The 14,891-nt window shown below is 41.2% G+C and overlaps 1 protein-coding gene across 3 annotated transcripts in view; it reads right to left on the reverse strand.

The window, feature by feature from the left end:
- LOC309595824 (fibronectin type-III domain-containing protein 3a-like) overlaps positions 1-14,891 on the reverse strand; it is a 49,039-nt gene that overhangs the window by 9,654 nt on the left and 24,494 nt on the right. For all 3 annotated transcript variants that reach the window (XM_082323198.1, XM_082323197.1, XM_082323199.1), the window contains 13 exons: positions 14,387-14,463; positions 10,329-10,563; positions 8,569-8,841; positions 7,137-7,192; positions 5,778-5,932; positions 5,446-5,505; positions 3,776-3,914; positions 2,665-2,718; positions 1,866-1,987; positions 1,591-1,765; positions 1,256-1,342; positions 789-927; positions 168-236 (listed from right to left, as the gene is read on the reverse strand). In XM_082323198.1, coding sequence (XP_082179324.1) covers positions 168-236; positions 789-927; positions 1,256-1,342; positions 1,591-1,765; positions 1,866-1,987; positions 2,665-2,718; positions 3,776-3,914; positions 5,446-5,505; positions 5,778-5,932; positions 7,137-7,192; positions 8,569-8,841; positions 10,329-10,563; positions 14,387-14,463 — 1,641 coding nt within the window. The remainder of the gene's footprint in view (positions 1-167; positions 237-788; positions 928-1,255; positions 1,343-1,590; positions 1,766-1,865; positions 1,988-2,664; positions 2,719-3,775; positions 3,915-5,445; positions 5,506-5,777; positions 5,933-7,136; positions 7,193-8,568; positions 8,842-10,328; positions 10,564-14,386; positions 14,464-14,891) is intronic.

Genomic DNA, 14,891 nt, shown 5'->3' on the forward strand with positions numbered 1-14,891 from the left:
GAGCTCATCAGGCCACAGACTCCAATTTGAATGATCAATTATGCAGAGAGCATGTACAACACAATACACGCACCTGAAAACAGAACGGTAACTGCTCGAACAGAGCAGTGCATCAGTACGCTGAATTAGCACACAAGCTGAATTACTACTAAAAGATGATTGCTTACCAACTGATGCTTCTGAGATTTCCAAAAAGTATTTAGTAATGTCCGATCCCCCATTATCTTTGGGTGGTTCTGAAAGAAATCAACATCTTAAAATAAATTACAGAAGAGTTAAAAACAATGCATTATTCTGTTATCAGCTTTTTCAGAGAACATATCCATTCATTGCAGAATACAGTCAGGTACAAAACTCGATTCAGACAGAAACAGAAAACAGCGAACGTATATATTCACAATACGTTTTCCAGAAAAACAGGTTTTTTCTATTATTAATCGTGATTATGCCAGGAAGAAGAGTAAGTAGGAAAATACTGCTGATTTCAGGTATCATCTCTTACTTTTTTAAGAGCACATGAAAATTATTTCAGCATCACAGTAAATCCAGAGGCTACTACAACAGCTAATAGCACTGACTGCTTCTCTAAAATGAATAAAGAAAACCACTACTTCTGTGCTGCGGCCCCAAAACGAAGCAAGTTGCAGGTTTTTGCTAATGCTAAGTGTCTCTCCTGCAATAACAATATCTGCAGAGACAAATATCTGCCCTGTTTTTTACCTGCATTACCGAGCGACTGTACATACACACGCAGCGCTCAAACACGGCGCGCACGGAAGGTAACCTACCCCACGTAACCTTCACGCTGTGCGAATGGATCTTGCCCTTCACGGTTGGTTTGCTTGGCGGTCCAGGTTTGTCGGGATCGGTGCTGTGTTCCACCACCTCGCTAGGGCTACTTTTTCCTTCACTGTTGTAGGCAAAGAGCTGTTTCAGGAATGAATGGAATATATGTAATAAATGCTTGATTTAACGACAAGCAATATCCTGCTGGTTTATAAAGTTCTTCCACGAAGAAACACACATCCACAACAGAAAAGACAACAATTTAAAAGGAAACAAAATTAGCTAGTGGAAAAAAAAAAAAAAAAAATCTGATTTGTATTACAATTCCACCAAAAACTATTATAACAACAGAAGTACTGCAGGTAATTTTCTGCTGTCACCATAGAAAGTGTCTTAGCTGTATGAAAATGCTGACACTCCAGAAAAGCATACAGTCATAATTCAGTTAGAAATAAAACATAGTACAAACCCGAAACTTATAGGACGTACTCCTCCTAAGATTTCTTAAAGTGCATGAGAGCTCCTCTCCATTGTACTGCGGCTGGAAACCATAACCCTGAAAAGGAGGGAAAATAAGAACAAAACGCAGTCGCTAATTTTCCACGATGAGACAACCACCAGATCAGATCGATCAAATGTTTTTCTAACTTGAACTTCGTCTTCCTTTCACTCATACATGCAATACTTGCCAACTGTTGCGGTATTTTGCAGCATTTTATTTGAAAGTAAAACACAGAGTTAATTTTTTATTTAAGCACTCCTGCCTATCGGGCTTTTGCCCGTGTAACAAACCCCAGCACTTACAGAACCTTCTTCTTCCATGTCCAAGGTGTAGGTGAGAGAGTCATCAGAGGCCACCCCGCTGGGCGGGCTCCACTTCACCGACAGCCAGCTCACTCCTGCTTCGACGAGCACGGGGGGCGACGGGGCTGGCGGGACAATTCCCGCCGTGTAGTACGTCACTGTCTCGCTGAACCCACTGGAAAAGTATTTTTTTTAAAAGAAAATATTAACAACAGCAGACGTCATTGATGAGAAAATAAGTGATATGATTAAAAGAAGTGATATGTGTTGATTACCTCATTCCAATATCATTTTTAGCAGCTAATCTGAGCGAATATTTTGTAGAAGGAGAGAGTTTGGTAAGTTTATACTGCTTCAGGTGCCCGTAGTAGCATTCTTTGAAGGGTCCGCTCTTCCCCTTTAAAAAAGTGAGAACAACCTGAGTAACTTTTTGCATGGCAACTGTATGCTCCCTGCTAAGGTCAACTTCTTCACTCTCAATTTCCTAAATTTCATGTCACTAATTTAATAATAATTGGGGGGGGGGGGAAGAGTAAGCCTAAAGAATGTACAAAACTAATGTCATCATGGTCATACCGAGCATGCCGACAGTAATCCTGAGCATTCTTGATAATAAAACCACATTGTAATTGAGGTATCTGTCGATTTTTCGGCACTGTAGATTTGACAAAATGGTAATAAATGACTGCAGTTGAAAACAAACCACGTTTTTCAAGTTTTTCATCACTTTGGAATACATTTCAGTAGGAAGTTGAAAAGCTGAGTGATGTTTGTGACAGCTACCGAAGACAGAAGCCAAATGCTCATCCATGTACACAGCGCCTAGGAGTTACTGATGCTCTGGACGAGAGGAACCCAGTGCGGGAGTTTCACACTGGCCTCTCAGACGCCGGAAAGGCCCGTCTGCTCGAATTGCTAGTCACTGGATTCCAGCTTTTTAACTGCCTTGTCCCTTTAAAACTGTCTGGACAGTTGCACTGAAAATAGCTGATGTACCTAAGCAAAAAGTATTTTTAAGCATAATTGGTCTACAGATGTCATTATGATTTTTTTTTGCACTAGAAAAAGTCTTACCTCATCCCATTCTAAAAGAAAATTAGTTATTTTGGAACCATTGTCATTTGAGGACTGAAAATAAAGAAACAATGAGAAGAGTTAAAATCAAATGGCTGTACTTTTACACATATTTTTGCACATTAAAAAAAAACATTTTAACAATTGAATGTAATATATTCCAACTGCCTTTTAAAACAAAATATTTAACATAGAGCTGAAAGGCATCTGCGGTAGGCATACAGAACAGCCCTCTTCTTCCACAAAGACACTTGCGATCATCTGAAACTCTGCTGCGGGCGCAGACGCATGCATTCAGTGCCCTGAGTTAGAAAGGGGGAAAACTAGCAGCTATTTTAACTCGTTCAGCTGCCCGTTCCTGAGGGCTCTCCAGGCTGCTATACTACTTCTATTAATTCTGATAGTTTAGAATATGAACTTTATGAATAGTTTTATTTTGTGAATAATGCAAATATTCTTATAGCTTTTTTCCTTGTGTCCCTGCACTGTGTTCACCAACTGTCTGAGCAGCGTAAGCATTCAGACAAGCAACGCTTGTGTTTGTTATGACATACAAATTGGGAACAACCTTTACTTTCTGAGTACACATTATGCAAATAATCTAACTAATTAAAGTCATTGAGCTATAAACCATTTTCCAAGTAAAAGCGTAGTCGTAAGAAAAACATGAAGAGACAAGAAAACGCAGTTACCAGCAAGTCTTCACAGATACCGTATATATTCAAAAGTCAGATTCAAAAAGTTAAATCTACAAACTAGCCGAAGAAATTTGCTACGAGTTGGTTAGAATGAGACCCGTGAATTACACCGTTAAGTTATATCCATTCATCATCCAGGAACCCCAAGTGAAATTATCAATGCTCTGTCCTTTCCTCTGCTGCCAGTTCAGAGAAGAACTTTCCTACTGAACAGTTCATACTTGGAGAGACCTGCTACCAACTCTGCCGCGCTAAACCCAGAGGTAAGAAACTAAGCAAGCGGTGCAAGAAAGAGGACGAAACAATCATGATTTCAGTTATCAGCCTTAACTGAGCAACACCTAAAGCACACACTAAATTATTTGACAAAGCTAATTTAAACATACCGTACATGAATGCCTCAGACTGCTTACCTTCCACTGCAAACTCAGGCTGGTTTTGGTTCTGTTAATGAGCTTGGGTGCAGCCGGGCAGTCTGGCTCACAACTTTCTGTCGTGAAGCTCACTAATTCTGAAATGGACTCTTTTATGGAACTGCTGGTTGCTGAAACTCTGAACAAAGGACAATTAATTACGTTGCTATTGCATTAGCACCTGAAGATTTAAGGGAAGAGTTGTCAGCTTTAGCAATGCATTTAATCAGAAGCAGCGATTACAGCAACAAGACCAGCCTGCTCACGTTGTAGGAAACAAGTGCCCAATCAACTCGTCTTTCAGATCATTGATTCTAAAAGACAACACTTTCATGCCTTTTCATTCGCGAAGAAATAACAAAAAGTGAGTTTAGGATGTCGCTCCAGGTTCTAGTAAGTGATGCCCACATCATAAGAAACACCACTACCCGTTCTACGTTCAGGGGGACAGGGGCACGCCGACAGAGTAGCGCGACGGAGGTCACACAGGTACGCTCGCTGATCTCGAAGACTCCGTCTGGCATCCTTCATTTACTTTACAATTAGTATCTATCACAGTGGAGATATTTTAGCGATGAAATACACGCGGGAGGCATGATGAAAACTATAGCAAGTGTTACCAAATGGTAACAGAATACCTGCCTTGAAATTCACCTTTTGCTAAAAAGACCTTGAGATTCAAATACAGACAACACTTGTGCAAGAGTACGGGCACTAAAACGGACCAAACCAGCTGTTCAGCAATAAAGCCACGCTTATCAGTGTCATTGTTCAAGCGGGACAGTCTCTAGAACAGTCATCCTCATTTATGTTTGCTTTTGAAGAGCAATGACTTGACTAATTTTTCAGAAATACTGTCTTATAAATTAACCGTAGGCAAAAGAAAGTCGGCCTGTGTGGAAAGCAACACACGAACCAAACACAGGCTGTGCTACACTGTGCAAGTGGGGCTGCACCGAGTGTTTACCACACTCGGAACTCTTCTGCCGTTTAAGAATAGGAGTTTGCTTCAGTCAGTCTCAAAACTTGTCTCTCCCTGTGCCCAAGCACTGAGGCTCGCTCTCCTGCTACTGGATCACGGTGTTCTCCCAGCTTGTTTAACTGCTGTGTCTTTTTCCTGACCCGTTAAACACCTTCTCCACTAACGCTTATTTACTCGGCGAGGCAACTCTTGAACGTCACGTCTTGTTCCCTTGTGACACAGCATCTAACTTCTCCCCATTTCAACCAGTTCCCGCTTCCCTCCTTGCACTGCTACACAAGCTTGCAGTTTAGAGAAGCGACTTTACAAATCAAGCTGACAAATCAGACTTGCAAATCCGTGTTCAAGGCTAAATTATTTTATTTACCACTGCCTTCAGCCTACAACAATCTCTTTCACCGAGTCCAATCTTGTTGTTCTACAAAAATACCAACAGAGGATAACTTAAACTTTGTATTTGAGAAACACAAAGAGACAGAGAAGATAGTAGGGAAGAAAACGAGGTGACATTTTTATGACATTAGAAGGTAAGCGGGAATTTAGATAGCAACAGTAGTGTCCATAGCTATGATATTTTTGCAGATTATTCCTCAAGTTGTTTGTGATCAGACCCTTTTCACGAAGCTACAAAAACTTTGTAATTAACACATCAACAAAAGCATTAAGTATTTCATTCCCAGCACCATACCTGGCATGATAATCAGTTGCTGGTCTGAGATCAGGAAGTGTAATTGTTAATTCTTCCCCACTGTGAAAAGGGAAAAAAAAAAAAAAAAGTTACAGCTCTTCCTTCCTTACACTTTGAAGGATAAAAGCTTATTGAAAAGCAAAACCATGTAGCGCACATTTAATTTTCACGTTTTCCATTGTCCATGTAACTCTTAGTGATATTACTTAAAATTTATTTCATGTGAAGTAGGTAGGTCTGCAAGTCAACAAACAGCTCCTGATAGAGAGATTGCTGATTGGTTAATGTTTTTAAACATCGGTATTGTGCTTAAATGAAGAAACTAAACTTACACATAGACAGATTTAAATTTTCCATTTTTACCACTGTTGGATATTGCTACTTCAAATGTAAATGCTGCGGGACTATGACTATGGCTCTCTCCATTCTGTGAACTAACTGGGAGATTCCAGGACAGAACGGCTGATCTTGCTTGTATATCAGAAACCTATTAAAAGCATAAATAATGCAAGTAAGTTTGCTTTCTGTAATAAAAGGTATATTAGTCAATAACATGGTGTCGCTAGTTTGCCTATGAAGCTCCTCACTGGAGGAATTCTTTACCTTTGTAGTGGAAATACCGAGTCATTATTTGAATTTAAATTATTGCCTCTCTTCACTTCCAAAATATCGTATTAAAGGATTTCCCTTCAAACACCAAACAAATGTACAGACACCCTACATTGTCCCAGTGTATGAAGAGAAAACTTCTATTTCACCTGCACTGTTTCCATCACTCATTTGGAGCAAATTTTCAGATTTGGAGTCTTGAACACTGACACCAGATCTATATTTAGGCACAGTCAGATGGCCTAACTTTCTAACTCTATTACAACTCCCTCACGTAATCTTAATATTTAACCACTAAGCTATAGGATAGTGAGAGGCTCTGATTTTAAGTGCTCACAACTAAAATTTTTAGCCTAAGTTTTTTTGCTGCTCAATTCCCATACTCCAAATTCTCTCTGACAAAGTCAACAGAGCCTTCTGTTAGCATTAAGCACAGATGTCAGAAGCAGCAATGAAAAAATACTACCGTAACAAAGAACAGCTAGAAAGCTGGAGCAAAAGAATACAACCCATGCTTACTGTATAAATAAGGCAAAAAAGTTTCATTAAGCACGCTTGAGATCAAAAATACCAGTGCAGTTTTAGCCTTCAGATATTTGCACTAACGTCCCCAGACTCCAACTTCCTAAATAAGCCTGTAAATACTCAAATATTTGCTCCAATTTCAAAACACAACATTAAAGGTGATCTATTTTTGTAAATTCTATTCCCAATATTCTTAAATCCTCTATGCTGAAGGAAGGACGGTTCCAAGAGTGGACAGACTTCCATGAGTTTAGCAGGCCCTTGGGTTGCAAGGTACTAAAGCCCTCGCCCAGACTAGACAGCTACAACAGTGGATATATTCCTGGCTTACAGACTGGGAAACTGAGGCAGGCAGACTGTTTCAGAAAGCTGAGAAATCGTGGGTTTCCACAGCATGGTTGCCCTTTCCCAGCTATAAACTCTGACAACTAAAATACATTTTCTCTATTAAAAAAAATAAACCATTACGAAAAAAGAAAGAGAGATCAATAAGCCACATGTTATTTTATAGAAAGTATATGCACAGAAAATAACGGTATTTTAAGGATAATACTTACGACTGGCTTGCCAATGCTCAAGTGAGTATCACATTTCTTGGATTCTGTGTCAGATTCTGAAATTTCAAATACAAAACAGATTACCGAAAACCCCCAGAGTAAACCAGTCTGTTACAAAAATGCCACCACAAGATGGAGTTCGCCTCATTACGAGTTTAACAATAGTACTTATTGTGCAAAGTTCATTTCCCCTGTTTGTTTTGGCTGCGTGAGGGGTAGAAACATGAACTATCCAAAACTAACAGTGTTACAAAAACCCTTTTAATACATCCTGCACAAAGGGTATATTTTCCTAATCTGAGCATAAATGGGTTTTCTTTGACAACGCAGAAACGTTCCTCCAAAAATGAAAGGTGTTAAAAAAAGGACAATAAGATCTTATCTCTCTATTGTATGTGATCTCCTTGAATTTCTATTGCAAAACACTTGGTCTAGGCATAATTTGGAAGAAGCCTTATCAAAACTGCACTCTAACAACACCTACAGGTACCAAAAGGGTTACCTCTGTAAACTGAATCCTATCTTCACAATTGTCCATGTCAAACAATTCAGGATACTATTCTGCCCACAAACAAACTTTTTTTTCCCCCCTCCAATAAATTTGTATTAGGACAAACCTTTAATCAAGTGTATTTTTCGCCCTTGAAACAAGTTGGATAAAAGCTTCCACCTCTATTTAATTCCCAAGATACAAACTCATATTTCTTTTTTAATTCTCTAACCAAAGAGTTAAACACAATAGTGACACAGACGAGGACTAGACCTTGCAGCCTAACAAGACCACTTAAATTAAGACACACAAACACACACAAAACACTAGAAGATGCACAAATCATTTAAGGAATCAAGATAAGAAACTGCATTACAGCGACACACTTTCAAATCAACCAGAAAGATATTGTACACAAGGTATTTTAGTATGCAAGTAAATAGCCTTAAGCTATTAAAAAACTCATTCATTTCAGCAAAATAAGGCACTGAACTGAAATTACAACTGATCAAACAGCAATCTGTACAGACAGTTGCTCAAACCTTCCTATTTCTTGAAGTTTTCAGTAACTCTTAGTTATCTGAAAAGTACCCCAAAGAATGACCCCACAAGTTTTTTATGGAAGTACCCACAGGTCATCCTCACTTGGAATATATCAGTCCGGGGTCAGAAAAGGCAAGAGAAGTAAACAAAAGGTTTAAATTAAACCTTCCTGAAGATCTTATTTGATGAATCTCAAATGAACAAACGTGACATTACTATTACTTCTAGAGGAAAAAAAAAAATCCAAAACATAATGAAATTATTTCAGGCTTTCCCTAATCCTGAACAGCCAAAGAAATTTACAAGTTCAGGTTTTTCAGAAACTATTTTGCAATGAACTTAGAGCATCTTCTGTGACAAAAGAATCCCGATTCTTTTTACCCGTTCAATGCGACCTACCTCCCATCTCCGCATCTGGACCGCCCTTTGTTTTTCCTATCTGCTTCTGCTTTAGTGGTCCTCCTGCCCCTTGCTGTCCCTTCCCATTTCCATTCTGAATTGTTGCACTGGAAGAATTAACAACTTTATGTGGTGAAGATGGAGGACTGTTAAGTTTATTGTTAGTATGACCACTAGCTTGTCTGTCTTTTAGTCTTTTCTTCAGGTGTTCTTGCATTTTGAGACTCCTTTCATCTCGCTGAATGAAGTTTGTCCTTCCATGAGAACGAGGTTCTACAAAGAAAGGAGAACTTATTTCATTATTCAGTACAATTTATTTGACATCTGAGAAATGCTCTATACGTTAGGATAACTACACTCAAACCAGGACTTGAAAACCCACGGAACTTCACTGCGCTTGCTTTGTCAGGCTGCAGACGCGGGGAGCTGCAGGGCTCGCGGAGCTTCGGCGCGGTGCAGCTGCGCAGCCCCCAGGAGCTTCACGGCTGATGCTCGGGTGTCTCTCGTGACGAGAAACACGCAGGTTTCTTGTCTGGCAGAGCTTCGCCAGACTTTAGGAACCTCGTCTGACAAAGAGTTTATGGATTAGGCTCAAATCAGGGCACGAGCATGAAGATCAGGCAGTAGGGGAAGAATGCGCCTGGAGGTTTAATTCTTGTTTTGAAACGTTGTCAACATTAGTTAAGTGCTACAGTAAGATATACAAAATATCTGCCAGCAAATTTCCATTTTTCCTATTTAACCCATATCCAAATTGTTGATTTTTTTTTTTTTCCCTTAAACATTATTTTTGATGGCTTGCTGAGTTTAGGGTTTGGGGTGTTTTTCTTTTCTTTTTTTTTTAAATGTAATTCTTCAGGCCTTTCTCTTTCATTAGCTGCTCAAGATTATGCCTTACAGTTGCCTTTCTTCCCTGATTCGGCCATACAGTCACATTTTCAAAGAAGTGTAAGCAAATTTAGGATCCAAACTAGCTTTTTAAAACAGCTTGGATTTTACCCTAGGCATGAGCCAAAAGAGCTTAATTGCCAATTTAAGCTTGAGAGAGAGAGACAGTGAATGGTCTTACATAGTCTAATTTCTTTCTGTATTAAATGCTTGTTTATATAATAGGCTTACAGCCTGGTTTAATTCAGCAGTGATCCCAGTCCTCCACTGAAGTATCGCTTCATTCAGCTTTTAAATACAGAGTGGACTTGCACTTCACCCTCCGACATGGATTACTACGGTTTTTGGTTTAGGCATGTTATTTTCATTTTCTTTCCAGTCGTACTTGGACTCTGTCTAGCCAAGAAAATACATTCATGTACCAAATTAAATGCATTTTCAAAAAACTTCACGCCAAGGCTGTGACAAAACACAGCAGTTTTGGAGAGCACAGTTTTAGGGAAAGGTAGAAGCAATCATTGTGGCGTTTACAGTAACAAAAGGAAGGATCCATGAAAAATATACACAGTATTAGAACACTTCTAAGTTACTGCTTTTGCATTAAATCCTTAAAAACAGAACAGCGGAGGATTTAAACTGTGTACAGGCATACTTTGCACATGCAGAGCGCCTTCAGGCCAGGCTCCGCGACACCTTATACACGAGTGTATTTTAAGATACCCCATAAACACACATAAGGCTGAGGGAGTCTGATAACTAGCACCAAAATCACAGAAACGTGCGGAAGCGCTACCAGCAGAACTCAGCCGTCTCGGTCGAGACGCGCTGAGCGAAAGGCTTCCCGTGTGTTTAACCATCACCGGCGCTCTCACCTTGTTCTTGAAAAACGTGTGGCGGTGGGTGCTGGTGAATGAACTGCGGCGGTAGCTCTCCTGTGCCAGGAACCGGCGGGTACACTGGGTGAGGCGGGTGGGGAAGCAGAGCGTGGTGATGATGCATGTAATGTGGTACGTGGGGAGGAGGAGGAGGAGGAGGATGCATGGAAGGATGGAATTCGGCCGAGTGTGGCAACACCACCACTTTACGAACTCCATTTTCTTCCACCACCTGTCATGCAACACAAGAAATGAAACGTCAGTACAAACCCAATCTTGCCAATACTGTACATTTAATAAAGAATCTCCATGCCTAAGTTTATACCCGCAGTCTGACAGCCACGGACACGCGCACAGACGTGAATCCCAGTGGAAGCCCAGCACGCGTTACTGGAAGAAACTGGAGTCTGAGGCAGTCAGTTTTAAGAAGCTGAGGCCCGCACGCTGAAGTGCTAAGCAATCTATAACTTATGAATAACGTATATATTCTTTTAAACAAGTAACGTGAATTGATCGGGGTGTAATTCCCAGTTTACTTGTAATTACAGTTAGAAGAGCTGCTTCAGACCACATCCTGGCGGCGCTGGCCTGTGCGCAAGCCGCTGCCTGTCGCCCGATGGGTGGTGCGTGTCTGCACACACGTCCTTAGCCTGGGGCAGGTACAAAGTACTACAAGTCGGCTCTGCTGTCTGGTATTGTGATCCAACCCAAATGTCAAAACATTTCGTGTTTGCCACGGGCTAAGAGAATGCAGACAGGGAACCTGTGTGTCTGAACTCTAGGATAAAAAGATGCTAAGGCAGGGCATGCATATGTGTGCACACGCACACTTTTAAGCGTGTCCCCCAAACTGGCAATATACAGGCTCCTTCTGGAGTCTAATTCTGCCAACGTGAAATAGATTAATATCTCAATGTATTGCTTTTCCTACAGTAAATTTAAAATACATTAAGGTTTTATATAATGACGCTTCTCTAAACCTTAAAACTGAGAAGGGACTTAGGACAGAACACAGGTTTTAGAAGACAAGGTCAAGAAATAACACCAGAGTGGGAGTCACAAAAAGCCGCATTCAACGACGACGACACGGAGGTAAAGCCCGGTTCAGTCTCATCTTTAAGACGCCTGGAAGAGACAGGCAGAGGCGGAGGTTTACAGGGCCCCTTCTCCAGGCAGGGCTGGTAGTACAGCGAGAGGACACCTACACCGGGTCGCTGTCGCTCCGAGGTTACAGCCCCCGCTGCTCCGCTGAGGGATTACGTTTTCAGCACCTACAGTTCTGAGGGGGTCAAAGGCTTCTGAGCTGACCGCCAGAGAAATCGCCCCCTCGTACTCCAGTTTGCTGCTTCTGCCACAATACAGAAGTCCACTGGCATAAAATTCAGGCTGTACCTAATGTGAAGCCTGACTCAGAAGCAAACTAGATTGTATTAAATCCTATTTAAAGGCAGGCAACAAATAATTGTTTTCTCCCTCACACAAAAAATTAAACAGGTATGAGCAATGTAATTGAAATAAAAATGATAGAAAAATGCTCAATATTAAAGGCAAACTGACACTTCAAAATTAATCAAGTCTCAGTAGGAAAACCAGGCATTTTTCTTAGATTGGTTTAAAATTAGTCTGCAGCTTTACGCTTCCTTCCTTCTACATCGGGCACCTCCTCCGAGCTGCATTTAAAAATGCAGATCACAAATGCTATCAGGCAGGGCCTTACAGGGCTTCGGTATTAACAGAGATGGATCGCGTAGTCAGCAGAAAATATATCTGTGGCTGCAAGCGGCGGGCGCGTTCCAGCCGCGGGCTGGCATACAGAACTGAGATGCAAAAAAATGTCTGTTTCGAATGCAAGCTGTAAAATAAATCATACAAAAAAACCGCTCTTAGAAGATTTCAACTTATTTATGTAGCCCTCTGTTACTAAAAATCTACACAACTTTTATTGTCAGGCATTTAAAAGAAAGCACTTACACAAAAAAGCAGGCCCTGTGTTTTACCCTGTTAGTCCCTTCGAGATCCTCTCTTAAAGCATGTTTGGTTTGGCTATAAGAAATCACTGTAGCGTTTCCCAGCTGGCCAAGGAGGCATTACGGATGTTGAAATATTGCTTACGCCAAAAGTGCATTTTGAAAAGCTCCTCAGCAAAAGACGGAGCGAACTAAGGAGAAGTAATTCTTCTCGAGGGGAACAGAATGCGTCCGCTCGCAAATCGCTACGACAAAGCTCAGCTGCGAGACGACCTCGGAGCCAGCTGTATTATTAGCGGTTCTTAACAGACTTTAAATAGAAGAAAAAAATTACACGGAGAAGTCGCTTAAGACTAAGCTTGCACTGAATACATTTTGTTTTAGAAGCAACGTGGGAGGCTTTTTGGTTCATCAACAGAACTAAACACACCACTTGAACTGCATGACACAACGTCAGAACGCACACCACCGAGTCAAAACTCACAGCACATTTTGACGGCTGTGTTAACTCTGTTTTCTACATTAAGCAAGAACGCATGGCCCAGTTGCGGGTAGAAGGGATACATTAATATAATAGGAGGTACATGATTTTACAGTCTGAAGTTGCCGTGTCCCCATTACCCACGACTGAATCGCTTCACTCCACTTAGGCAGAAACCCACGTAACCCATCTCTGGGCTCCGCCGGACAGCTTTGGGAACAGAAAGTTAAAGTCCCATCTGCGGACAAGAACGGTACAAGTAACTCAAGCTCTGATGTACAGTTGGTATCAAACTTGTCTATCCCTGCCATAATGACCACGGGAAAACCAAACCAAACGAAACCTCCTAGCTCCATGGGACAGCAAACACAGAACAAATGTATTTTTCAGTTTGCACACCTCAGCGTTCGCCAGTGCTTTGCATACTGCTTGCACGGAAGACTCCGTTTCAGGTTGATGCATACATTATCTGGGGGATCTTTCTTCAGGGTCTGCATGAAAGTCCCTACTTGTGATGGCAGAAGCACAGACTGCCGAGGCAGCTGTATGCAAAAAGACGACCGCCTGAGCACCTCGGACACGTACGGTTACAAGGTTTTCAAGCCTGCTCAGAAAACTCCTCATTTTGAGCATCACTAGAAAACGAGAAACTTTGCCTATCCCATTTAAACATTTGTTTTTAATTACTTGCCTTTAAAAATGCATGAATTTAAAAGTAAATCAAACCGGTAACTTTAAATATCTCTGATAACAGTTCAAATACCAGACGCAGGTCTAATCTGCGATGACTTAACAACGCAGAGGAGTGGAAAATCAGTGAGAACGGAAAAGTAAAGCTGGGAAAGAAGCCCAGAGGCCTGCCCATTTCACAGGCACATGTCACTAGCATCGACACTCCTCTTCACGCTTCTGCTCCAACACCAGAGCGTTTGGCTGAACGTTAAGGAGATCAGAGCTGGTAAAGAAAGGGGCATTGAAAACTTTGATAAATAGAGTTATATTAGAATAGAAGAGACTGAATTAAGAGAAGACATTAAAGAGAAATATGTTACGCAGCCCAGGGGAAAAAAAAAAAGACCTAAGGGATGAAAGGGAGCGTGATGCTGGTGTGCGAGCTATATAACCTCGATGTCAGAAACACGAGTCTCAAGTACGCGCGCACCGCGTTCGCCGCCCCCGGCTACGCTCCCGTCGGCCTGTTCCCAGCGGAGCCCAGCGCTGCCTAGAGCCGCCGTCGGCCGCTCCGGGCACCCCGGCACCTCCTCTCGCCCCGAACACAGGACCGAAGAAAAATCAAGATGTGGGTCCTGTTAACGGAGCTCAACAGAGTGCCAGTTCGGAGCCACCGACTATCTTAACAAAAGCAATGTTTTACTGCCTGCTAGTAGTATTAAAAAACCCTGAAAGCTAGACCAAATTTTACTAAGTGAACAGAAGGTGATAGAGCCCACAATAAAGTTAAATAGTTGATAAGTTCAATGGGAAAAAAAAAAAAAAAAAAAGAGAAATGCTTTTTACAGCTGTTCCAGATAAAATAATCAATAGCTTTATAGTTAAAAAGCCACACCCACAAACATACTGCAATATAAGAATACGTTAAAGTTTACCTGAGATACATAACCGGGAGGCACAAATATAGGCGGCATAGAACCATTTGGTGACATCATGGGAACGTGCGCTGGACCTGAGGAGTAACAAGGTGCCACTCTTTAACAAACGAGGCTTTGACAAACTCGAGACACCTTTTTTCCAAAGGCGGTGGCTCGCTTTGGTGCCTGAAAAGCCAGCAACGGCATCCAACTCTATTTATGGAACTACTTTTAGACAAGTAGATTTAGAAGCGAGGCTTAAACTATCCAATTAAAAAGTCAGCTAGGAGAGAAATGTAAATAATCAGGACTGCAAGTTCGAAAAATAAAAAAAAGTGACTGTTCCAAGTTTCCATCAAGGAAAATAATGCAATTTGTGTCACCGATGGATAACCCATTTTCAAAATACACATTAAGTAAGATTTAACGACTTTCAGGAAGCACCCAGAATTTTAGATAATATTGCCGAATGCAAGTATGGCTGTACCTTTACTCTACAAAAAGCACAGATTAGATTTATCCC

Source organism: Platalea leucorodia (assembly GCF_965183815.1).
Source record: "Platalea leucorodia genome assembly, chromosome: 10".
NCBI classification, from domain to species: Eukaryota; Metazoa; Chordata; class Aves; order Pelecaniformes; family Threskiornithidae; genus Platalea; species Platalea leucorodia.